The 25252-nt window shown below is 40.5% G+C and overlaps 2 protein-coding genes across 3 annotated transcripts; one reads left to right on the forward strand and one right to left on the reverse strand.

Moving 5' to 3' along the window:
• Window positions 1-286: 286 nt before the first annotated feature.
• PPP1R2 (protein phosphatase 1 regulatory inhibitor subunit 2) lies at window positions 287-23443 on the forward strand. 2 transcript variants are annotated; one of them, XR_011387650.1, is made up of 6 exons: window positions 287-878; window positions 8072-8179; window positions 11682-11759; window positions 12292-12386; window positions 14852-15020; window positions 19012-19166. XR_011387650.1 is itself a non-coding variant. In NM_001082744.2 (6 exons), exons 1-6 carry the CDS (start codon window positions 757-759, stop codon window positions 21897-21899), a joined length of 618 nt encoding a protein of 205 aa, NP_001076213.1. In that variant the 5' UTR covers window positions 492-756; the 3' UTR covers window positions 21900-23443. The 2 variants fall into 2 exon arrangements, 1 of the variants encoding a protein (NP_001076213.1); NM_001082744.2 differs by lacking the exon at window positions 14852-15020 and adding an exon at window positions 21853-23443 and having other exon boundaries at window positions 492-878; window positions 19012-19179.
• Window positions 16909-19012, reverse strand: LOC100338504 (large ribosomal subunit protein eL32). The gene has a single exon (XM_051818932.2). It carries the CDS (start codon window positions 17381-17383, stop codon window positions 16976-16978), a length of 408 nt encoding a protein of 135 aa, XP_051674892.1. The 5' UTR covers window positions 17384-19012; the 3' UTR covers window positions 16909-16975.
• Window positions 23444-25252: the final 1809 nt, after the last annotated feature.

Consider the following 25252-nt stretch of genomic DNA (forward strand, 5'->3'; position numbering starts at 1 on the left):
GCGGTGAAAGAGGCCCAACCATTCCACGATTTCATGAAAGTCAGCAACTCCTGTGACTTCATAGTAGGTCCCTAGGAACCATACAAATGCCAACATTCTACGATTTGATGAGAGAGAGAAGCCTTTTTTGCGGGTTAAATGGAAAAAAGGAGACATCATTTCTCTCAAAGTGAGCTAACATCTTTGGGGAGTGACGTCACCTAGGATTGCCGATTCATGAAACAGAAATAACCAGGAGGCCACTAAGGGTGTTAGGAGTGACGGTGCTTGTGAGACACGCGCGTGTGCCCAGAGCCAGGCTGGGAGCCCAGCGGCTGGGTCGCGGGAGCGCTCACGAGCGCCCGGGGCCCGCGGGGGAGGGGCGAGAGGGCGGAAGGCCGGAGGAGGCGGGGCTAAGAGGTTGGCTTTGTTCTCGCCCCGCCCCCGCCCCGCCCTAGATATCGCGAGAGGGCGGGCCTGCTTGGCTTCGGCGTCAGCGTCGCTCCCGCGGTGGGGCTCTAGGCCGGCCTCTCTCCGCGGGCCGCGGGTAAAACGCCGGCGGCGAAAGGCGCGCGAAGGGCCGCCAGCCGGGCGGCGTTGGCTCTGGCGTCGGGGTGACAGCGACGCCCGGAGCCGTTTCCGCCACACCAGGGGCGGCTGCTTTCGCTGCGAGCGGGCTCTGCGGCTGCCTGGCGGGTCTCTGCTAAGCGCCCGACCCTTCTCTTCCCGGACCCCACGCCAGCAGCGACCCTGAGCCGACAGCCGGAGCTACCGGCAATGGCGGCCTCGACGGCCTCGCACCGGCCCATCAAGGGGATCCTGAAGAACAAGACCTCCTCGACTTCCTCCAGGGTGGCCTCGGCCGAGCAGCCCCGCGGGAGTGTGGACGAGGAGCTGAGGTGAGACCGGGAGCGCCTGGGCCCCGCCTTCCCGGCCGCGCGCCGCCGCCGTTACCCCTGGGACCCGAGTGCGGGCCGGCGGCGGCAGCGTGGACGCGACCCCGGCACCGCCCGGGGCTCCGGTCCTCAGTGGACGGAGTGACTGTAAAGAAGGCAGGAGCCGTGACGTTTACCGTTTCCTTCTCTTTAAAAAGTGTATGTACACGAATGATGTTTGGTAAACAACCATGATCCTTGAACTTGATGTGATCGGAGACCTTAAACAATCAAGTTTTAAGTTTCAAAGCTTCCCCTGTTATTTCTTGGCCTCATCTCTGGGGTAATCTAGGATTCTTCATTACTTAGTGTGCTTACTTGCCCTGGGGGCTCTCTTAAGTCCTAGGCACAAGCTGTTAAAAGACACCTCAAAGAAAGAGACCATGTCCCCATTAAGCATCGGGCCACACGCCGCTCTCCCAGTTCATGGTTTGTCATTGGCCCTGCGCTAAGAGTAACCAGGATTTCTTAAGTCCTTGATCTATATTTAATGGAAAGCTATTTGTTGCTCGTTATTTTTGCGTCTGCGACTGGAGTTTTCGATGCTTTCTAGTTTTTGTTCCTGTTCAGACATAACTAAGCTCCCAGTGCGGAGAGGAGCAACGTAAAGTGCTCCAGTGATATTTTGATCGCTTGAGCCTCCTCTGCAGGTACACATGTGAAAGGATGTTGCCGGGAAGCACTGAGTAGTAGTAAATAATCGGAAAGAACCCGCGGTCCGCCAGTAAGAACTGGGGAAATACCCATTGTAGTGTATGTGTGTACAATGGAACGATTTCAGGTGGGAAATGGACACTTATGCACAGAAGAGGATATGTAAGGTACAAAGCTCAGTGAAAAAAAAGCTTTACAGTATAGCATAAAAACTATGCCCCTGGGTCACAAGTGCAAGGGGCTAAGGTATTACAAGGTATGACAATGTAAGGATTGTGCATTCTGGAAAAAAGGCTTGAAGTTACTGAAGTTGGTGGTCATGAAGCTGAGTGTGTTCCTGAGCTCTTCGACTATTGGAACCAGAGTGTTCCTGTAAAAAGGGTCTCATTTAGGACCATAAAAGGAACTGGTGCTTGGTGGTGATTAACTGTGTAGTGACCTGCGTTACCTTGAAGAAAATATTAGTAGCGTTGCAAGGTTTGAGGTTGTCCAGCAACTCCCTGCCCCACTCCCTTTTGGGCGCTTGAATCTTGGATTCTCTCACAGGCAATTTTCCAAACCCTGTTTGGGGTAAGCCACTTTAAATGGAGGGTTGTGGGGGAGGCGCATGCGTTGTAGGTCATGGGATTAAGAAAACAATCTTACCAGAACAAAACTATAATAGGAAGAACAAGATAGTTAAAAGATAAATAAAATAGCTGCAGAAGGCTCTAATGTAGCTTCAGGGAGATGTGTCCCACTGACTTTGGAGTTTGTTATTCTCCAGTGTGAGCTGCTTTTTGTCCTGCAACCAAGCGATTTATTCTTTTCCTGTTTTTCTGCTACCTTAACTTCTACTTATTCTCACCTTTGATCTGTTTTAATTTTCCATGAGTCCATTGTATGGATCGGCCTGTCTCCATAATTGCCTAGGGTTTGCATCCAGGACTTTCTGCCAAAAGCCACTGTACTAGACTAACTCAGCCACACTTGGGCTGTATACTGTAAGGAGCTACTAACAGGACAGATTCACTTAAAAGGGACTTTTGCAAGATGGGTGACTGATTGACTTGTCTAGTTAGAGTTGTCTTCAAAGGGAGCTACCAAGCTCTCATTTATTGAAGTTCATGATGTTTGGTTCCAAGTGGTAATAGGAGATGGGCTTTTCATGGTCAGTATTACATGACTGTAAAGCCAAGAAATTAATTCTGTTAGTCATGTAATATACATTGTGATGTCACAGTACATGCAAACAATGTTAGCCACTATAAGGACCTCTTTGAGTGAAAACAAAAGTACAGTTGAATGCACTTGAAACAAACGTTATAATGTGTATGCTTTTTATATAAAAAGGACTGAAAATGGACAACTCTTGGAATTACAAGGCACTTAAGATTTAGAAACTTTAAGAGATAGTGTAATAGTCTAACTTGATATGTTAGAATAGAGTATAAGGGTGAAGAATTTGATATTCATTTGAAAATGACCAGAGGTCTAAGTCTGTTGTTAATTGTAATAATTATGTTCTATGAAGTCCCCCATACATTGAATTAGTACTGAGCCCTTGCTCTTAGGGGAAATATGGGATTAGGTTCCTGTAAGCCTCTGGCCACAACATTTTTATCAACTGTGCAATATATAACCTTGTTTTCTGTGTTTCTACTCAGACACTAAATTTAACATATAATGTTGGTTTATTAACATTACATTCTCAGCCAAGAGCACTATAACTCACGCCTGAACAAAGTTTCTGTCACCCTATTTTCCCTGAAAGTCACATTACAGCTTCTTGAATTTAGGAAGTTAGCATTTTTCACTTGGGACCATAGCGAATTTACCAACAAAAATATTTAAAAAAATAAGTCCTAAAGGAATCATGAAAAGACATTTTGGTCCCACCCAGGAACACACCACCTCAGCTGTGAATCGGACAGTGGGCAACTCCGACTTCTTTCTGCTCTGCAGATGTCTGTAAGCAAATGCTAAGGTACCTCAAATACTGGTTTTTAGGTTGCAAATAAATTTTCACAGGTGAATTTGCAAATAGAGAATCCAAGAATAATGAGGATGAATGCTACCTTTACTGGTATTAGTGTTCTCTTTGTACATTACATCAGGACTGTTGTTTTCAGTGTATCATTTCCTTGGAGATGCCATTTTATGAGGTACCATTTCTTAAGGATTGGTTAAATTAAAACTGGATGGAATCTGTAAATCCATGTAATTTAGCATAATTATCTCAGTACGTTGCAACCCACATCTAGTGGAAACACCAGTCTCCTCTCCTATTGAGTATAGAATTCCCATTCTTTCAGGATACCTTGAATATAGTGCACAACTCAAGGTTTAACTTAACAGACCTTGAGTATGTATATGTATTTCATTGAAAGCAAAAAAACCATTGATTCTAAAATGTATCACCAACAAAGAAATACTGTCAATATGATTATAAGTTGCCATCCATTTTAGATACATTCTTCTACAGAGATATTGAAATGTGAAATATGTGCATTTGGAATTACTGAAAACATGTTAAATTCTACTAAGGCCTATCTTATGAGAAGTATTACACTTCAGGGGTTAATATGGGTAATTGCCTGGGTTTGAGTCCTGTCTGCCATAGCAGACTATTAGGATTTTTCAGCGTGTGTTTCCATGTGTGTGTATATACTCCTCAGTTTAAGTACTAAATGAGTTAATAAACTGTTTAGCCCAATGCCTCACTTTTGGACATTAGTCTTTCTGTAATAGAAATAAATATAGGAATCTTACTTTTCCTACATCTCAATGGATTGTTCTATACCATCTGGGGTCCACTACTGCTCAATTCAAATTCTGTAGTAGTCTAAGGTAGTTCAGGCAAATTCTGCTTGAAAAATTTGTGTTTGAATTAATTTCCTCTAATATACTTTTAAAAACATGCTCCAACTTTGTCTTTCTCTACCTATAAAGAGGTGTGGAAGATTACAGTCAGAATCTCACTGAGTAAAATAAAATTTGTTTTTCAAAACTTTCTTTTTACTTGTTTGTAATTGCTTCTGTTAAGTCTTTAACTGGCAGTGGCATCAGTCTTCAAAAATCTTATACTATGTCAACCTATGTATGTTGAATTTTCATTTAAAGGAAGAAAAGCACCATTTATGCAATATACAATAAGGTTTATCACCTTCAAGCAAAAATCCTGCTTCCTTTGCCAGGCACAGGCAAAACTCAAAAGAGCAAGTCATAGCAACAAAAAGTATGTGTAGATTTTTGAAATGGCATCATGTGAGCTAACAAAGTGAAAGTGAGAAGTGATGACTTTGAGGACCAGATTTAGGTTGTAGGAAAACCAATCACTCCGGGGGAGGGGGGTAGGTTTGGAGGGGGTGGGTGGACATTGAAACCAGCAGGTGCTTTCACCATCACAGCAGATCTGCCACGTAGTGCTGGTGCCTCTATTTTTGTCTGTGGAGATACTGGCCTAAAGAAGGTCATTCAGTTCATGATGGTATTGATATTAAAAGCTCAGGCTCACTCCATGGATTTTGTTACTTAACTGCTAATGTTAATTCTAATTTTCATTTCCAATGTCTTCTGCTGCCAGTGTCTTGAAACTTCACTAACTTTCTACCTAAGACTTGATAGCATTTTGGGGAGCCTGTTTTTTCTCCTCTTAAAATTTATTTGTTTGAAAGGAAAAGTGACAGATGGAAAGAGAGAGGGAGAGAGAGAAATCTTCCATCAGCTGGTTCACTCTCCCGAATGGCCGCAGCAGCTGGGGTGTGCCAGACCGAAGCCAGGAGGACCTGGGAACCCAATCCAGGTCTTCTACTTCTGTGGCAGGGACCTAATTACTTGAGCCATCACCTGCTGCCTCCCAGTGTGTGCTTTAGCAGAAAGCAGAATGGAATCAATGTAAGAGTTCAGTCCAGGTGCTCCAGGTGTGCTCTTAACTGCTACATCAAATGCCCACCCCTGAGTTTACAAAAATTTATAAGTAATAGGGCTCTTTAGTAAAATAAAATTTATGAAACTAGATTTAACTGAAGTAGAGAACTGATTGCTTTTTAGAAATGCTCATTCTGTGTCAGTTCTTAAATGTTTCATCATCATTTAGATTTTGAATCTTATAGGGCAAAAGTAGAAGGAATTCAGTAAAAAAGCAATTTGAAATTTTTTTTAGAAAGCCATATCTGAACCCAATCCCTATAATGCTAAGTGAGATCTTGTTTTAATATTTTTAGCCCAAGACTTTGAATTTTAAAGTCATAAAAACTCCTTTATAGGAGCTGGCACTGTGGCTCACTTGGTTAATCCTCCACCTTGCGGCGCCGGCATCCCATATGGGCACCGGGTTCTAGTCCCAGCTGCTCTTCTTCCAGTCCAGCTCTATGCTGTGGCCCAGGAGGGCAGTGGAGGATGGCTCAAGTGTTTGGGCCCCTGCACCCGCATGGGAGACCAGGAGGAAGCACCTGGCTCCTGGCTTCAGATCAGCGCAGCGCTGGCTGTAGCGGCCATTTGGGGGGTGAACCAACGGAAGGAAGACCTTTCTCTCTGTCTCTCTCATTATCTAACTCTATCTGTTAAATAAAAATAAAAAACTCCTTTATATTTGCATGGTGCTTTTATAATTTTGTTTCACAGACATTATTTCAGTTGATTCTCTTAACACTAAATCATAAGGAAGACTATTATTAAAACCCCATTTTATCATAATTTCCATGTAGATATAACCCAAGAGAGGGTGTTTATTGGATTTGTTTGTGGTAATTGGGACTAGTGAAAGGTAACTGTAATGTAAAATATCTGTCTCTCAATTAATTTATATTTTTTGTTTCCTGCCACAAAATCAGCTATTAGTATGATAGGCAAAAGCCCGGGCAACTGAAGAATCAGTACTGTTAAAGTAAGGTCTGTTTATCCAGGCTAGTTTAATCAAGTGAGGTTTTGTGGACCTTGGAGACATTTTAGTTTGACTAGTGAAAATTCAGGTGACTTGGGTGGATACCTTTAGGAGTTTTCATGCTAAATGACTAACAATGCAGTAGAAATGTTTCCATGCCTAAAAATAATGACCCATGTCTTAGTTTTTAGCTTCAAGTAAGTGTTTTAAGATTTTGACTGTTTCATGGTAAAGAGTCTTTAGGCAACTACTAACATTGTTTTTTTGGGAGAAGTGGGAATTGTCTTAGTCACATGTGAAATACCTGTGTAGGCCATCCTTAGCGGCAAGAAAGTGCTGCACTGCAAGGCCAACCCCTGAGTTTACCATTTCTTAGCAAACCCTTCTTTTCTTTCTTTATTTGAAAGTCTGAGTTACAGAGAAGCAGGGAGAGACAGAGAGCTTCCATTCATTAGTTCACTCCCCAGATGGTGGCCTGTGCTGGGCCAGGCCAAAACCAGGAGCCAGGAGCTTCTTCTGGGTCTCCCACATGGTTGGCAGGGGTAAAGTACTTGGGCCATCTTCCTGCTTTCCCAGGCCATTAGCAGGGAGCTGGATTTAAAGTGGAGTAGCTGGGACACAAACCGGTGCCCATATGGGAGGCTGGCACTGCAGATGGCAACTTTACCCTCTGTACCACAATGCTGGCTCCACAAACCCTGGTTTTCTATAAAAAATAAACTGAGCAATATATATATATATATATATATATATATATATATATTTTTTTTTTTTTTTTTTTTTTTTTTGGCCAGGCAGAGTTAGACAGTGAGAGAGAGAGAGAGAGACAGAGAGTTAATAGAGAGACAGAGAAAGGTCTTCCTTCCATTGGTTCACTCCCCTAATGGCTGCAACGGCTGGCACTATGCCGATCCGAAGCCAGGAGCCAGGTGCTTCCTCCCGGTCTTCTGTACAGGTGCAGGGACCCAAGCACTTGGACCATCCTCCATTGCCCTCCCAGGCCACAGCAGGGAGCTGGACTGGAAGAGGAGTAACTGGGAATAGTACCCGGCGCCCCAACTGGGACTAGAACCTGGGATACCGGCGCCGCAGGCAGAGGATTAGCCAAGTGAGCCACAGCGCTGGCGGAGCTGTAATTTTTGTGATCTAATTATTTAGTGGTAATCTGAATTTAATACAGTTTTTGTTGTAGTTTTATGTTCTTAATTGCTTATGTTACAATTGTTATAGATATCTCTGAAGAAATTGTGCCAAGGAAATATTCTTGTTTTTTTTTTTTTTTTTTTTTTTTTTTTTTTTTTTTTTTATTACTGGTATACTGTAGGTCAGAAATCCTTAACTACTGAGATAAGACAATGTGTAGATGCCAATATTAGTTTTTAATTATATAGGCCAAATAAAGACTAAGTATACCTTAGTAGTGTTTTAAATGCTTGATAGAGATTCTGAATATTTTTACTACATAGGCATTAAATGTTCTTGTATTATAGCATATTATTTCGGGCTTTCACCATATGTAAAAATATATAGAGGGCTGTAGTCAAATAGAAGTTGAAATATGGAATTTGGACATTAATAAATTTTAGATGTGCATTTTATTTTTTACTGCATTGAGTAATGTTTTCTGTTTTAATTTTAGTAAAAAATCACAGAAGTGGGATGAAATGAACATCCTGGCAACCTATCATCCAGCAGACAAAGACTATGGTTTAATGAAAATAGATGAACCAAGCACTCCTTACCATAGGTAATGTTACATAGAAGTTATTCTTTTTGTGATTTGTTTTCCCTATTGCATTGATAGCAGCTTCTGGATAACAGCTGATTGGAAATTTTTATTTTATATTTGTTACTATACCACTAGTTAATATTCTGCATAATTTCTAAATGACAGTGTAAGTAATGTATAACTTTAAAATTATGGAATCTGTTTTGTGCATTATAATTATAGTATCAAACATTTATTTTTGTTGTACCTCAGTGGTTGCTAGCTGCTCATGATGCATACTGTTTAATGAGTTTTGCCTTCCTAAAGAGGAAGGAGGAGATTTAGGCTTGTTTGCTTCCTGAATGGAAATCATTCTCTTTAGAAAAAAATACTAGCATGGACTGTAACTCTTTTTAACCCTCTGAAAGACAGGTGGTCATTACTACTATTCCATGTTTCTATTTTTGAATTTATGTAATGTTATGGTTCAGATACTCTCATCATGATTTTTGGTAGTTTTGAGTTTCAAAATTTTTCAAATGAATTGTAAATTGTTTAAGAAGACAAAAATGCACCAATAAACTTTATAGGATGGAAATTTGAAATAAGTAGAATTAACTAAGATTATGCTCTAAATAGTATCTACAAACAGATTTCTACCTTAAAAATTTTAAAAAAATTTTAAAAAGATTAAAAGAAATCCACAGATTTACAGGACTAAAATATTTTGTCATTAAAGTAAGACAACATATATCCAGAAGTTACCATTAAAATAGAATTACATACTGAATTTTTAAAAAATTTTTATTTATTTATTTTAAAGAATTACGCAGAGAGAGAAAGATAGAGAGAGAGAGAGGTCTTCCAGAGAGAGAGAGGGAGAGGGGTCTTCATCCGCTGATTCACTCCCCAGTTGGCCACAACAGCCAGAGCTACACCAATCCGAAGCCAGGAGCCAGGAGCTTCTTCTGGGTCTGCTGGGCCAGTGCAGGGGCCCAAGCACTTGGGCCATCTTCTGCTGATTGCCTAGGCCATAGAAGAGAGCTGGATCAGAAGTGGAGCAGCCAGGTCTCAAACCGGTGCCCATATGGGATGCTAACACTTCAGGCCAGGGTGTTAACCTGCTGCACCACAGTGCTGGCCCCCATACTGAATTTAAAATCAGTGAATGAAAATTTTGGAAGCTAATTTGAGATAACTTGATACTATCAAAACAATTTTAAAAAAATAAAGATATTAAAGATAGTGACAAAGGTAGAAATGAATAACCAAATAGATACAAATGATGAGACTCAATGCTAATGAAATTTGAGGAAAGAAATATACATATTTATGAAAAAGTTTATCGATATTTTTTTCCCAATCACAGGTATATACTTTAAAACTATCTTAAGGCCGGCACCATGGCTCACTAGGCTAATCCTCCACCTTGCAGCGCCGGCACACCCGGTTCTAGTCCCGGTCGGGGTGCCGGATTCTGTCCCGGTTGCCCCTCTTCCAGGCCAGCTCTCTGCTGTGGCCAGGGAGTGCAGTGGAGGATGGCCCAAGTGCTTGGGCCCTGCACCCCATGGGAGACCAGGATAAGTACCTGGCTCCTGCCATCGGATCAGTGCGGTGCATCGGCTGCAGCGCGGCGGCCATTGGAGGGTGAACCAACGGCAAAGGAAGACCTTTCTCTCTGTCTTTCTCTCTCTCACTGTCCACTCTGCCTGTCAAAAAGAAAAAAACAAACAAACAACAACAACAACAAAAAAACTATCTTAAAGCCTCTGTTGTACCAGAATCCAAAATCGGGGTAAATGTGGTAGCTATCCTATGTTTGTCTGTGTTAGTTGTACATAGTTGCAGCCATGATTTTTTTTGACTGTTAATAGTTAAGACATAATAAATATGAATGAGAGATATTTGATACTGCTTCTCTACTCTGCCCCCAAATATATCCTTATTCTAAGACTTGCTGAAGTTATTTTAGACCCTATATAATTGAGGATAAAGTACGTAAAGACATTTCTTCTCAGTTTTTATCAATTCAGTGCTCAGTTTTCCCATTCCTTCCATGGCTTTTTTTTTTTTTTCATTTATCAGAAGATGCGTTTTATAGAAAGATTGTATAATACTACATAAGAATCTTACACTGTTAGTATAAAAAGTTATTGCTTTTATTTACATATACAAGCACACATACAAGTCTTCTGTAAATTTTATAGGATAACCTAGAACAAATTAACAAATATGTTTATTTTACCTGAATTGCTTTAATTAAATCAAGTAATGCTTAGGCATTTATTCAACTTCCCTTGGGAAAAAAATAGCATCTTCTAAACTATAGCCTTATTTAATTTGTCTTGATTAACCAGGAAACATACAAAGTATTTCGATTCTGCTTTGTATACCTTTCAGTGGCTTTAAAGATTAATGGTGCCCGCCCTGCCTTTACAGAAAACTGGAGAACAACTTTGTATTAGCAAATAGAGAGGGAAAGCTCAGGTCCTTTGGATCTAATTTTTTGTTTTTTTCACCCATTTCTCTTTTATTTATTTTTTCTTAAAGATATATTTAATTTGAAAGAGTTACGCGGAGAGAGGAACAGAGAGAGAGTGATCTTCCATCCGCTGGTTCACTCCCCAAAAGGCTGCAATGGCCAGGGCTGGGCCAAACAGAAGCCAGGAGTCAGGAGCTTCTTCTGGATTTCCTATGTGGGTGCAAGGGCCCAAGCACTTGGATATCTTCCACCACTTTCCCAGGCACATTAGCAGCAAGCTGGATTGGAAGTGAAGCAGCCGTAACTTGAACCAGTGCCCATATGGGATGCCAGCATTGCAGGTGGCAGCTTTACCTGCTACGCACAGTACTGGCCCTATTTTACCTATTTCTTATATCTAGATAGATAATTTGCCTCTATCTTAAGGCTGAAAGACAGATATATTCTAAAACCAGGCAGTGGTTTATTTTGCATTACTTGTTTTCTCCCGCTAGATGGAATAATTGAAACTTGTTAGTATTTTTATTTTTTTCAGATGTTTCAAATTTTCTGTGTTTATTTTTTGGTTGGATTATTAGTATTTTAATATACTTTTAAATTTATTTATTTGAAAGGCAGGTACCTGTTCACTCCCCAAATGCCCATAGCAGCTCCCTTGCTGAAGCTGGGAACTAAAAATTGGATCCAGCTCTCCAACAAAGGTGGCAGGAACCCAACCATTTGAAACTCTCAGGAACTACATTAGCAAGAAGCTGGTATCAGGAACCAGATGCCAGTATTGAACCCAGGCACTCCCACATGGATGTGGGTATCTTAAATGGTATCTTAACTGCCAAGCCAAAATGCCTACTGTATTTTGTTTTTAATCAGTTGGAGCCCTTTTCTTGATTGGTGCTATACTTTTAAATATTTGTATTGAATAGAAATGATTTAAAGTTAAACCTCAAAGATGATAACAGTAAGCATATTGATATTTTAATTACATTGATAGAATTACATTTTTTGTCTTATTTTTCTGGTTAAATAATTGTATTAATTACATTGTGCTTGCCTTCTTAGTATGATAGGTGATGATGATGATGCATACAGCGATACAGAAACCACTGAAGCCATGACTCCAGACACCTTAGCTAAGAAGTAAGCACTGCTGACTATAAAGCATTGTCACTTATGCTGTTTTAATTGTGCTGAGTTGAAAACATTAGTTGTACAAGTGCAAATCAAAGACCATGTTAATCTAGATTATTTTCATACCAACTTTTATAGTCTTGTTTCTTGATTACAATCAGGGTATGCAGGTGGCAGGAAGATTGTAGTACCTGAAGCTGGGATACTAAGATATGTCAGTTTCCTCTGTGAGTGAGTGAGTGAGTGTGTGTGTTTAATATCCCGCCACCCACATTTTGAAGATAAAAGCAAAAAAGCTGAAAGAAAAGTTCATAAAACAATATTCTTTTGCTGTTCATTGATTTCTTGTACCCAGTCCATTCTTCTTGTTGCTTATTGGTTTTTAAACCCCTTCTTACTCTCTTGCTTTTTGTTTTCCTCTTTAGGTTATTGCTAGCAAATCAATAATCTTTAGGTGTTTTTATGACATTCAGAAGTTGACTGAGATAAATAATATAAGAATATCAAAATGTTAATTTCCTTGCAAATGATTGTTGTATAGATTGGCTGCGGCTGAAGGCTCAGAGCCAAAGTATCGGATTCGGGAACAGGAAAGCAGTGGAGAGGAGGATAGTGACCTCTCACCCGAAGAACGAGGTAGTGAATTTATTTTGTTCATTGCTTGCGATATGGTGCTATTAAGTTTTGCTGAAATAAATCCGTTATCTGAAAGATTGGCAAGTGGTTTTCATTTGGGCGGGAAGGTGGGGAGGTTAGTAGGAAAATGAAAAGCAGTGTTGTTATCATTCAGATTCTATTTTATGAGGGTTTCTCCCCTCCACCTCCCAATTTCAGGAATTTGGGGATATACTGCCATCTTCAAAATGATTATAAGTATTCTTGTCTTTGTCCTTTATGGTGCTTGGTATGGAGTAGATATTCAGTAAGTACTGATTTAGTGCTTTAGATTGAGTGTTTATATGGTCTTGAAGTGGATGTGGATAACTGTTAAGAGCTAATTTTCTCACTGCTTTTGCTTTTTCTGTTGTAGGACAGTGATGCAATTAATCAAATGAACCAAGATGGTCAGATGTAGAGTAAACAGCTTTATTAGAAGAAAAAGAGGAGTAGTGCCATAGAAAGTGAAATAGAGCCCTCTCTGTAACGCATCAGAGAGGATCTGGTAGCCCATACGGCTCATGTGCAGTTTATTTATTTTTTAAATTTTTTTTGTTTTTTAAATTTTTAACAGGCAGAGTGGACAGTGAGAGAGAGAGAGACAGAGAGAAAGATCTTCCTTTTGCCGTTGGTTCACCCTCCAATGGCCGCCGCGGCCAGTGCGCTGCGGCTAGCGCACTACGCTGATCCGAAGCTGGGAGCCAGGTGCTTCTCCTGGTCTCCCATGCGGGTGCAGGGCCCAAGCACTTGGGCCATCCTCCACTGCACTCCCAGGCCATAGCAGAGAGCTGGCCTGGAGGGGGGGGCAACCGGGACAGAATCCGGCGCCCCGACTGGGACTAGAACCCGGTGTGCCGGCGCCGCAAGACAGAGGATTAGCCTATTGAGCCGTGGCGCCGGCCTCATGTGCAGTTTAAGGCACTGCTCCCCACTAATGGTTTCTGTTCTCACAAGTAGTGGTGGTTGCATTGAGGAGGCAGGGAGAGGAGCATGTGTTACTTTGTTGCTTTTTGTGCTGTTCTAACCAAGTGAATGTATAATCTCCAGAATTTGAAATTGTGTAGTCAGCCTCTATGCATCCTCAGATTCAACAACCTCAGATCAAAACTGGTAAGAACAGAATAGTGTCTTCATTGAACACCATACGCACAGACCTTTTTTCTTGTGCTTATTCCCTAAGTGATACAGTATAAGCACAGCTAATTACATAGCATTGTATTGCATTTTATAAGTAATCTAGGAATGGCTTTAAATATATCAGAAGATGTAGGAAGGTTATTTGCAAATACTATGCCATTTTGGTTTTGAAGTTGTATGCTTTATTTATAATAATTGTACTTTTGTCTTTCTGCATCCTCTAACTGCACTTCTGCATTCACAGTTGATCTGGACTGTATTAGAGAAGTGGCCTTGATGAAAAGACCAGAATAGGAGCTCTGACCATTTGTCAATGTTACTCTAGAATAATTTAAAACAAAACCTAAAGAGCATCTTTCCTCACTTTTTTTTCTTCTTAACATCCTCCCTAGACAGAACCTGTTAGTTTTATGAAATGCAATATCTAACCCCTTGATTCCTGAGAAAAAGAAATTGCAATGGCTTGAAGTTGAGAATATGGCTATTGCCTCACTCTTACACACTCATTCACAGACTATACAAATCCTTCACCATTCTTCTAGCCGGCACACTTACAATGTGACATTTCAAAAATGCAGTTGAGGTGGGGCTTGACAACCAGACTCCATCTTTCTCCTTGTAGCAATGGCCAAGCTGCCTTTTACAATAAAGCACCGCCACTGAATCCAGTCCCTTCTCATCTCCCAGACCAGTCAGTTGGTACTAGCCAACGGACAAACTAATTTCTAGCCTCTCTTGGGAAGAGACAGCTTTTTTTTGTTGTTTTTATAAGCAAGTAAGTCCATGTTTCTCTTTTCCAAGATTACCAGTGTTAGGGTGTTCTGTGAAGTCAGCGCTTACTTAGCTCCCTAACAGAGCCGCTGTCTGCAGCTGCGGCTACTTGCTGTAACAGATTTCCAATGTGGTGTGTTTTTAAGCTTCATTCGCTCATCCTTTCATTTTAAAACATTCAGCATCCTTGCACACTCCTTACTTCTGAGTTTTTCAAAATATTGGAGATTTCCATTGGAAAGGGTCGGGTCCCAGGTTATCATCCCAAGGTAAACAAATTCTGTTTCCTCGATCCTTTTGTTGCCTACGTAACAAGGGTTTTTGTTTTGTTAGTCTCCAGTCCCTGTCCTTCAGTTAACAGTTGATACGTCATTGGCCTACCTTCTGCTAATTATGCAAGGGATTCTGTAGATCTTGGAATCTGCAGGAGATCCTAGAACCAATTCCCCAGTGGGTGGGTACCAAGGAACGACTATGTACAGTTTGTTTTCAATTATTTTTTATTAAAAAAAAAAAACAACTAAGTTTCTCTATAGGGGAAATGCTAGAAGAAACACACACGAAAAAGAAGAAAGTAGAATTATACTTAAAAGCTTTGCAATGTGGGGACTACCTGTACTGGGAAGAAATTCAGACACTTGAGAGCTAAGACTCCAAATATTTGCTAGTTAACTATCAAGATCTTTGTCATACATGGCTACCGAGGTATAATTTGCTGTTATTGCCTAAAATCTTAAGAATATAGTCTGTTCAACAAAACTGATATTCTGAGCATAATATTTGTATGATAGAAATTTTACATGTAGCATATTCTCACCTTGTGTTATTATCTTATCTACTCTCAGTGACTTCCTGCCCTATTTTCCCAAAATATCTTCTGAGGGAAAGAGTCTTTGGAAAGATTGTAAAATGAAAATTGTTTGTAGAGTGTGTTTCCTCATTATTCTCTAAAATTAAGATTTACTGAGAAAAAAATATTATTAACCTGTATTGTCAGCTTTTAGGGTAATTGTTATTCAAGTTACAGTTCCAGAGTCAGCCGAAAGAGGGAGTCATTTGACTAATGAATTACATGTGTGGTTTTTTTTTTGCCTTAAACAGTTAAATCTGAAAAATCATTTATTGACAGTAAAGAACCCTAGAAAAAAAATTTTAATTGCTAAACTCAAATTATTGTGTATGGAGTTAGACAAGTCTAAGTTTGAGCTCTAGGTATTTTACTTGGCTAATTTGCTTAATTTCTCTAAGCCTCAGTTTTCTGATTTCTAAATTGAGAGCTCTAAAATTTTTTAGGATTGTTGGCAATATGACAATATACAAGCATACCAGAAGCTTGCTTTTTTTTTTTTTTTTTTTTTGACAGGCAGAGTTAGACAGAGAGAGAGACAGAGAGAAAGGTCTTCCTTTTTCCGTTGGTTCACCCCTCCAAGTAGCCGCTACAGCCGGCGCGTTGCAGCCGGTGCGCTGCACTGATCCGAAGCCAGGAGCCAGGTGCTTCCTCCTAGTCTCCCATGTGGGTGCAGGGCCCAAGGACCTGGGCCATCCTCCACTGCACTCCCGGGCCACAGCAGAGAGCTGGACTAGAAGAGGAGCAACCGGGACAGAATCCAGTGCCCCAACCAGGACTAGAACCTGTGGTGCCGGCGCCGCAAGCAGAGGATTAGCCTAGTGAGCCGCAGCATCGGCCGAGCTATTCAGTTTTTAGGACTTATTCCAGTGTGCTTCAAAGTTTTCTGAAAATATTTTTGACCAAGTCACATTCAGTATACATACGTCACATATAAAATTATAAAAATAGGGGCCGGTGCCGTGGTGCAGCAGGTTAAGCCCTGGCCTGAAGTGCCAGCATCCCATATGGGAACCAGTTCAAGTCTCAGCTGCTCCACTTCCAATCCAGCTCTCTGCTACGGCCTGGGAAAGCAGTAAAAGGTTGCCAAAGTTTTTGGGCCCCTGCACTCAACGTGGTAAACTCGAAAGAAGCTCCTGGCTTCGGATTGGCTTAACTCCTGCCATTGCAGCCATTTGGGGAGTGAACCAGCGGATTCAGAGATCGATTGATCTCTCTGTCTCTCTCTGTGTCTACCTCTCTCTGTAACTCTGTCAAATAAATTTTTAAAAAATTATAAAAGTAAAAATTTCACAAAACATCACTCACTTTTACTCTCTGTGGTGCATTCTAATCTATTTTTTTTTCATCTTTTTGATTGTTGGTTGTAACTTTCTAAAGAGTCATACACAGTTCGAAAAACACTGGCTCATATTGAGAAAAGAATAAATCTACAAAAAGTATATTAAAACATTGAAAACACAAAGGGAAATCAGAAATCCTTTTTAAAATATATTTTATTACAATTATACATTTTTATGGGAAAGAGTATGACATTTCAGTACATTTATACAGTGTGTAATGATCACCTCAGAGTAATTGGCATATTTATCACCTCAGACATTTATCATTTCTTTGGGATGGGAGCATTCAAAATATCCTCTCTACTAACTATTTTGAAGTATATTGCTGTCATCAGCCATAGTTATCCTATGCTATAAAACATTAAAAATTTATTCCTCCTATCAAACTGTACACCTGTACCTGTTTTTTTTTTTTTTTTCCGGTTTTTAAGGTTTTATTTAAACACAAATAAAATGCGCACCCAAGCCGCCTACTCATTTTCTTCACTGCGCAGCCTGGCGTTGGGGTTGGTGACCCTGATGGCCAGCTGGGCCGCTCTCTCCACAATGGCTTTGCGGTTCTTGGAGGAGACGTTGTGAGCAATCTCTGCACAGTAGGATTTGTTGCACATCAGCAGCACCTCCAGCTCCTTGACGTTGTGGACCAGGAACTTCCGGAAGCCGCTGGGCAGCATGTGCTTGGTCTTATTGTTGCTCCCGTAGCCAATGTTGGGCATCAAGATCTGGCCCTTGAATCTTCTCCGCACCCTGTTGTCAATACCTCTGGGTTTCCGCCAGTTATGCTTAATCTTGACATAGCAGTCCGACTGGTGGCGGATGAACTTCTTGGTCCTCTTTTTGACGATCTTGGGCTTCACCAGGGGTCTGAGGGCGGCCATGGTGCCTGCCCTTAGTACTACGCAGAAAACTCGAAATTTTTTCTGAAATGAAACCCACACCTATACCTGTTAACCAACTCTCTCCATCTTACCTCCAAACATTCTCAAACCACCCCCAGGCTCTGGTAACCACTGTTGTACTCTCTGCTTCTATGAGATCAGCTTTTTATTGGAAATCAGAGATCTTTGCAAATAAGGAATTATAACTCAGTGCTTTGTCACTTTAGTTATTTATTTGCTATTTGAAAGGCAGAGTTAGAATCTTCCATCTGCTTGTTTATTCCCCAAATGGCTATGAAAGCTTGAACTGGGCATGGCCAAAGCCAGGATTCTAGAACTCTATCAAGATCTTCCCTTGCTTTCCCAGATACATTATTAGGGAGCTGAATCAGAAGTGGAGCAGCCGGGACCCATATGGGATGCTGGTGTCACAGGCAACAGCTTAACCCTCTCCACCACAATACAAGCCCCACTTGTCACTACTTAAAAATTATATAAGTCTGCTATGTACATGAGAGAATGTTTCCTGTTTTTTTATATATATATATATATGAATTTATTTATTTATTTGAAAGTCAGAGTTACACAGAGAGAGAAGAGGCAGAGAGAGAAAGAGAGAGAGAGATGTCTTCCATCTGATGGTTCACTCCCCAGATGGCCGCAATGGCTGTAGCTGGGCTGATCCGGAGCCAGGAGCTTCTTCTGGGTCTCCCACTCAGGTGCAAGACTTGGGCCATCCTCTACTGCTTTCCCAGGCCATAGCTGGATCAGAAGAGGAGCAGCTGGGACTAGAACCAGCGCCCATATGGGATGCCAGTGCTTCAGGCCAGGGCTTAACCCGCTGCACCATGGCACCGACCTCCTGTTTATATATTAAAACTATGATATAGTTCTTGACCTAGAATTAACCACTGTTAATTGTTGTTTAGTATTTTGCATATGTGCTTGTATATGTATGTGTACAGGCTTTGTACATAATATGTATATGGTATTATAACATGCTTTTTTTCCCCCATTCAACTCCTGATGAGGAAATATATTTAAATTCTATCTCAAATATAATTCTTTTTTTTTAAAGATTTATTTATTTTTCACTTGAGAGTCAGAGTTACACAGAGAGAGAGAGAGGAGAGAGGAGAGAGAGAGAGAGAGGTCTTCCTTCTTATGATTCACTCCCAATTGGCTGCAACGGCCAGAACTGCACCGATCCGAAGCCAGGAGCCTCCTCCGGTTCTCCCATGTGGGTGCAGGGGCCCAAGTACCTGGGCCATCCTCCACTGCTATCCCAGGCCATAGCAGAGAGCTGGATTGCAAGTGGAGCAGCCGGGACTAGAACTGGCATCCGTGTGGGATGCTGACGCCCCAGGCCAGGGCGTTAACAACTCTTACTCCTGTCTTCTCTTGAGATACACTTGAACAATTTAAAGCAGCAGTTAGCAAACTTTTCTGTAAAGCACCAGGTAGTAATATTTTAGATTTTGTTGTCTGCAGTGTTTTTGCAAACTACTTAACTCTGCCATTGAGCACAAAAACAGCATTAAACATGATGAAAACAAACATGACTTTCCCAGTAAAACTTAGTCTCTTGAGCTGAGACTTTCTGAGCTTGTTTTTTTGGTATCTTACAGAAAAAAAGCGACAATTTGAAATGAAAAGGAAGCTTCACTACAATGAAGGACTAAATATTAAATTAGCTAGACAGTTAATTTCGAAAGACCTACATGATGATGAGGAAGATGAAGAAATGTCAGAGACTGCAGATGGAGAAAGCATGAATACAGAAGAATCAAATCAAGGTTTGATGTTTTGAAAGTATCACTGAGACTTTTGATCCTCTCCGTCTTAGATATAATTTGATTTAAAATTGCAGGAGAAAACTCATATTTTATTGTGATGCTGAATGTTTCTAAAATTTCAACTCCTGTGGCAAATTTCAAAAAAGTTTTTAAAGAGTATTTGTTAACTTAAGACCATATGTTATAGTATGTGGCTTTGTTTTATGATCTACTTGGCTTTGGACAAGGATATCTGTCATCTTTAAATTGTAGTTTGTTTTAAATGTTTTCAGGTCATATTTTGTCATAATGAGCTAATGAAAACTTAAAATTTTTAAAAGAAACATGATGGAGTTTTTGTTTTCATTTTTTATTTATGTAAGAGACAGAAAGCTCCCATCCACAGATTTATTCCACAAATGCCCACAAGGGCCAAGACTGTGCCAGGCCAAAGCCAGGCATTCCTTCCAAGTCTCCAATATGGGTGGCAGGAACCCAGTTAATTGAACCATCATCATTGCCTCCCAGGGTCTATGTTAGTGGGGAATAAGGAGGCCGAGTGGTGAATCAAACCCAGGCACTCTGATATGGGATGCAGATGTCTTTGCTACATTGGTGTCCATCCCAGCAACAGATATTTAATGTGAAAGATTTCTTTTACATCCCTTTAGTTGGAGAGCATGTCATATCTTTCCAATGTTAATTCTCTTGGCTGTTGGATTGGCAGTCTATGTGATTTTTTTTAAGTCTTTTGAAAACCAGCCCTTTGTAGCGACTCTTTCCCAGTCATAGGAAGTAGATTTTACTTATTTACTATTCTGAAGGTGAATCTTCTTTACCACTAATGACTTTTTAAGCTTATTACCTACTCTTCATATTTAAACACTGATGCTTTTCGTTGGTGGTGCAACTTACTTTATTTATGACGCTGAGAATGGTTAAGTCTTAGGAAAGTAAACTATCATGTTATTGTCCTGGTGAGCATAGTATGAAATATGAGTAATTCTGTGATACAAACTGGTGAGTCACTGACTCATAATAGTGTCAGATTATAATATTTTTGGTTATTCATGTTAAGTAGTAGTTATTACATGTCTGTCTGCCTTTTAAAAATATATAATCCATTTTTAGATGACCTATATCTCCCATATAACTGCCTTGGAGTCTTTGTTTTCTATTTTACCCGTGTCCTTATGGTTTCTTTTGGTGTATTCAAGTGAATAGTTTCAACTTTTCATCAATTTCTATTCAGACTTCCGACATTAACTCTTAGTGACAATGGTAAGACTATGAATACCCCTCTTGCTGCTGGAAATTTACACCTGCACCAGTGCTTTCCTGTCCAGTCCTGTCCTGTCCTGTCCTTTCTTTTCAATTTCTTTTTTAAAAAAGATTGATGTATTTATTTGAAAGGCAGAGTTACAGAGAGAATCTTCATTGCCCTGTTGCTTCCCAAATGGTCACAATGGCCAGAGCTGGGCCAGACTGAAGTCAGGAACCAGGAGTTTCATTCAGGTCTCCCACTTTTAGGTGGCAGGGGCCCAAGAACTTCGGCCATCTTCTACTGCTTTCCCAGGCACATTAACAGGGAGCTGGATTGCAAGTAGAGCACCCAGGAATCAAACCAGTGCCCAGATGTAATGCCAGTACTGCAGGCTGCAGCTTTGCCTGCTGCGCCACAACTCAGGCCCCTCTTTTCCATTTTTTAAGCCATGACCTTTTTTTTTTTTTTTTTTTTTTTTTCAATTTGACAGGGAGAGCTAGACAGTGAGAGAGAGAGAGACAGAGAGAAAGGTCTTCCTTCTGTTGGTTCACCCCCCCAAATGGCCGCTAAGGCCGGCTGGCTGCGCCGATCCGAAGCCAGGAGCCAGGTGCTTCCTCCTGGTCTCCCATGGGGTGCAGGGCCCAAGCACTTGGGCCATCCTCCACTGCCTTCCCGGGCCACAGCAGAGAGCTGGACTGGAAGAGGAGCAGCCAGGACTAGAACCCGGCACCCAAATGGGATGCTGGCGCCGCAGGCGGAGGATTAACCAAGTGAGCCACGGCGCCGGCCCCAAGCCATGACTTTTAAAATATAACTGTGGCCTTTTGTCCATCTCTGCCTGTAAGACATTAAATCTTGCACAATACTTATCTATATTTTTCTTTGTAAGTTAGATGATTAAAATTTGTATTCACTCAGTGCCTGATTTTTCTTCAGTAGAGATGTACTCCTACCATAGGAGTATTTCCTACTTAGTATCATAAAGAAATCTACAAGGGTAGGAAAAACAACATAATTAGGCTGAGGGAAGTAAGTTTCTTATTTATTAGCTACCCTTTTTAAGCCCTTAAAACTACAAGATTTTAAAATCTCCATGTCCTATAGAACCTATTACCTTTTCAGCATTGGCAGTCTCTTTCCTAGCCTCCTCTTCCCCATTCCCACCTTTTCTATCGCATTTTTATAAAATCTTTTCATAGTGCCTGACACTGAGATATAATAACCACTTTGTTTTCCACCTGGGGTTTCTACACAGAAAGGATCAACCTGAAACCTGTTTGTCCTATAACCAAGTACACTCCTGTGTTTCTCTTTAGAATATTTAGGGGGGACCCAGATTCATATTAGTTTAAGTCACCCTGCATGAAGTATATCTTAATTGGTTAGCAGTACACAACAAATTATATTGACTTTTGTTTTACTTTTTGCAGGATCTACTCCAAGTGACCAGCGACAAAACAAATCACAGAGTTCATAGAAGAGAGTTCTTCAGCCTTGCAGTTGTTTGTCAAATACAAACCCTGTTACTATGATACACTGCTTCTTGTTCTCCATAATTCATGACTTGAGTACCAAAATACATACCAGTTACTATATATTGCCAAGAATTAAATGATAACCTTAGAGACTGATTAGATGGAAAATGCCTGATACATATATTCTTGTGCCTAATCCTACACCACAAATACAGCGTAATGTCATCAGTCCAAAACTGCATTACTTTTGTAAGAACACTGGTTAATTTGTATAAGATATTATATAGCTTTTTATGCTTTAGAGGTTAAACAATGTCTTTTGGGGGAGAAGGGGAACTAATTTATTTTCGTCACTTCTAGATATAGTAGCTCTTATGAAAAGTTTGTTGTGTTTATATGTGTGTGTGTGTGTGTGTGTGTGTTTGATCAAAAGTCAATTGGAGTAACAGAATATATGGACTGGTAAATATTCAGGCTGAAAATATTTTAATCCTGGTCTTCAACTTGATTTTTCTCTTTATTTGAAAAGGATTGTAACTGTGGGGTTTCTGGTCTATTAATTTTAAAATTCCTATTGAGTTTCTTTGTATCTGCAAAGAAAGGACTAAACTTTTTCTCATCAAAATTAACCTTTTTCCACAAATAAATTATCTACTTAAATGGATACTAACATCTGTTGTCACTGGGCGTTCTGGTTTTGATTTTGGTTTTTTGTACACTGGGCAGACTGTCAGTTTTCTGAGTACATATAATTGTAATGTAGCCATCTCTGCATTCCCTTCATATTCCTGTCTTAACCTCCTGCTTGTGTTTCTTACTCCTTTTCACACACATATACAAAATCCTTTAGTTCTTAAAGGATTGTGAAGATTATCATGACGTTAGGGACTCTTCTTTCTGTTACATCTTCTGTCGTTTGCTTTTATGAAATTCTTAACCATCAATGCCTATTAGTTATTCTAATATGTGAAGAAAATAGATTGAGTAGCGGCAGTACTGTAGGCAGGAAATACAGTTCAACTGCTGAATTTCTCCACCCCTATAATTTACAGCTTGCTAATGGAATTACTGTTAGTTTGTTTGACTTAATTAGACCTTTGAAAACAACAGGTTTTGCATGATGAGAGACTTGTATGTAACCAGTGATAAGATTCTTCCTGAATGTACAGACAGAAGTAAGCCTGAACACTTCTTAATTTAAGAACTTTAAATAGTCCCTGCTTTAAGGGAATATGATGATGTATACTATAACAAATGTACTTTATTCTTCTAACACAATAAGAATTATCTGTGTTTTCCTGAAATGAAGTATATATAGTTCCTGTGTATTTCAGTTTTGTGATGATTTTATTTCTAGTCAATTATTTGTATCTTTAATTTTTTGTTAGTACCAAAAGAATCCATTAAGTAAACAGACTTTTAAAATAATTTCTGCATATTACATATATGAAATGGCTTTTATTGAACAGCTTATCTTCCACTTGCAAGTTTATGGAAATATCAGTATGTTAAAGTAAATAAAAAGTGGGAGAATTCTTTGCTGTTAGACAAATGTGCTTATTATTTTGAATGTCTTTCCCCCCAACCCCAATGGGACCTAATCAATGTACCTCTGAACTGCAGGTGCACTATTCTAACAGGCATTTTAAGTACCTCATAATATCAGTGCTTTATAAACAAAGCAGGATTTCTGCTTTCTGAATTTAAAATGTTAGTTACCATGTGTGTTTAAACCTGTTTGGGAGATGTGGAGAGTCAGTCTACTCGAGTGGTGTGCGCTTGTGTAGGTGTCCGCAGGCCTTGTGTCTGATTGTCTCTTTTTGAGTTCCTACAAAGTATCCATATCCTCTGTGTTTGTAGAAAGTAAGTGCTATGTGGTGAAAAAAGATAAGAACTTTAACAACTCAATCTTCTAGTGTTATCTACAAACTATGTCTTGATACTTAAGCAAACTTATTTCTGAATTCAAAAAATAGGTAATTATCTCAGAGGTAAGCTTAGTAGGATTTTGGGTCTCGTCAGATACAACTGAGTAAAGAATGTTTGCATTAAGTCCCGAGTCGCTTATTGACATGATATTGAACTAATCAAAAACTGACCAATTATGACTCAGATTTCCATTTGGAGAAAATTACCTGTGAATATTCAGTTCTAGCTATGTAGATTTTACCTTCAACTTTTTTTGGTTGTGTGTGTTGAGGGGTGGGGTATAAAACAACACCAGTCTCAAGGGAGGATTATTTTTTAAGATTTATTTGTTTTATTTAAAAGAATTATAGAGAGGGAGATAAAGAGATCTTCCACCTGCTGGTTCACTCCCCAAATGGTCACAGTGGCCAGGGCTGGGCCAGGCAAAGGCCGGGAGTCAGGAGCTTCATCTGGGTCTCCCACATGGGTGCAAGGGCCCAAGGACTTGTGCCATCTTCCACTATTCCCAGGGGCATGAGCAAGGAGCTGGATTTGGAAGTGGAGCTACCAGGACTCGAACCAGTGCCCACAGGGGATTCAATGGCAGTTTAACCCACTGCGCCACAGTGCTGACCCCACCTTAGCTTTTTAGTATTGTTTCCTTTGTTTAACTGTGGAGTCACCTTGTCTATGTGTTCATTTGTCGGGGATGGCTTTTTAAAACCTCAGACATATTGGTGTAAATGAATTATTAAACTACAAACAACTTTGATTAAAGATGAAAGAAAAATGCCATTTCCTCCTAGACTTTGATTTTGTTTCCAATTTTTCCTCTTTAAGTTAGTATATACTATACATATTATAATGACAATTGCTTGTGTTTGGGTTTTATTTTCTTCCTACCCTGCTATCTCAAGACCATATCCTATTGGCCAAGTGATACCAGGAGTGGGTATTGACCTATATTGTGGCTGAGCAGTTTTGTTCAGTAAAAGAAATGGTGGCCGGCGCTGCGGCTCACTAGGTTAATCCTCCGCCTTGCGGCGCCGGCACACCGGGTTCTAGTCTCGGTCAGGGTGCCGGATTCTGTCCCGGTTGCCCCTCTTCCAGGCCAGCTCTCTGCTGTGGCCAGGGAGTGCAGTGGAGGATGGCCCAAGTACTTGGGCCCTGCACCCCATGGGACCAGGATAAGTACCTGGCTCCTGCCTTCGGATCAGCGCAGTGCGCCGGCCACAGCGCACCAGCCGCGGTGGCCATTGGAGGGTGAACCAATGGCAAAAGGAAGACCTTTCTCTCTGTCTCTCACTGTCCACTCTGCCTGTCCCAAAAAAAAAAAAAAAAAAAAAAAAAAAATTGGTAATGGGACTGATGCTGTGGCGTAGCAAGTAAAGCCACCACCTGCAATGCTGGCATCCCATATGGACGCCTGTTTGAGACCCAGTTGCTC

The sequence above is a fragment of the Oryctolagus cuniculus genome, chromosome 4 (genome assembly GCF_964237555.1).
Source record: "Oryctolagus cuniculus chromosome 4, mOryCun1.1, whole genome shotgun sequence".
Taxonomy (NCBI): Eukaryota; Metazoa; Chordata; class Mammalia; order Lagomorpha; family Leporidae; genus Oryctolagus; species Oryctolagus cuniculus.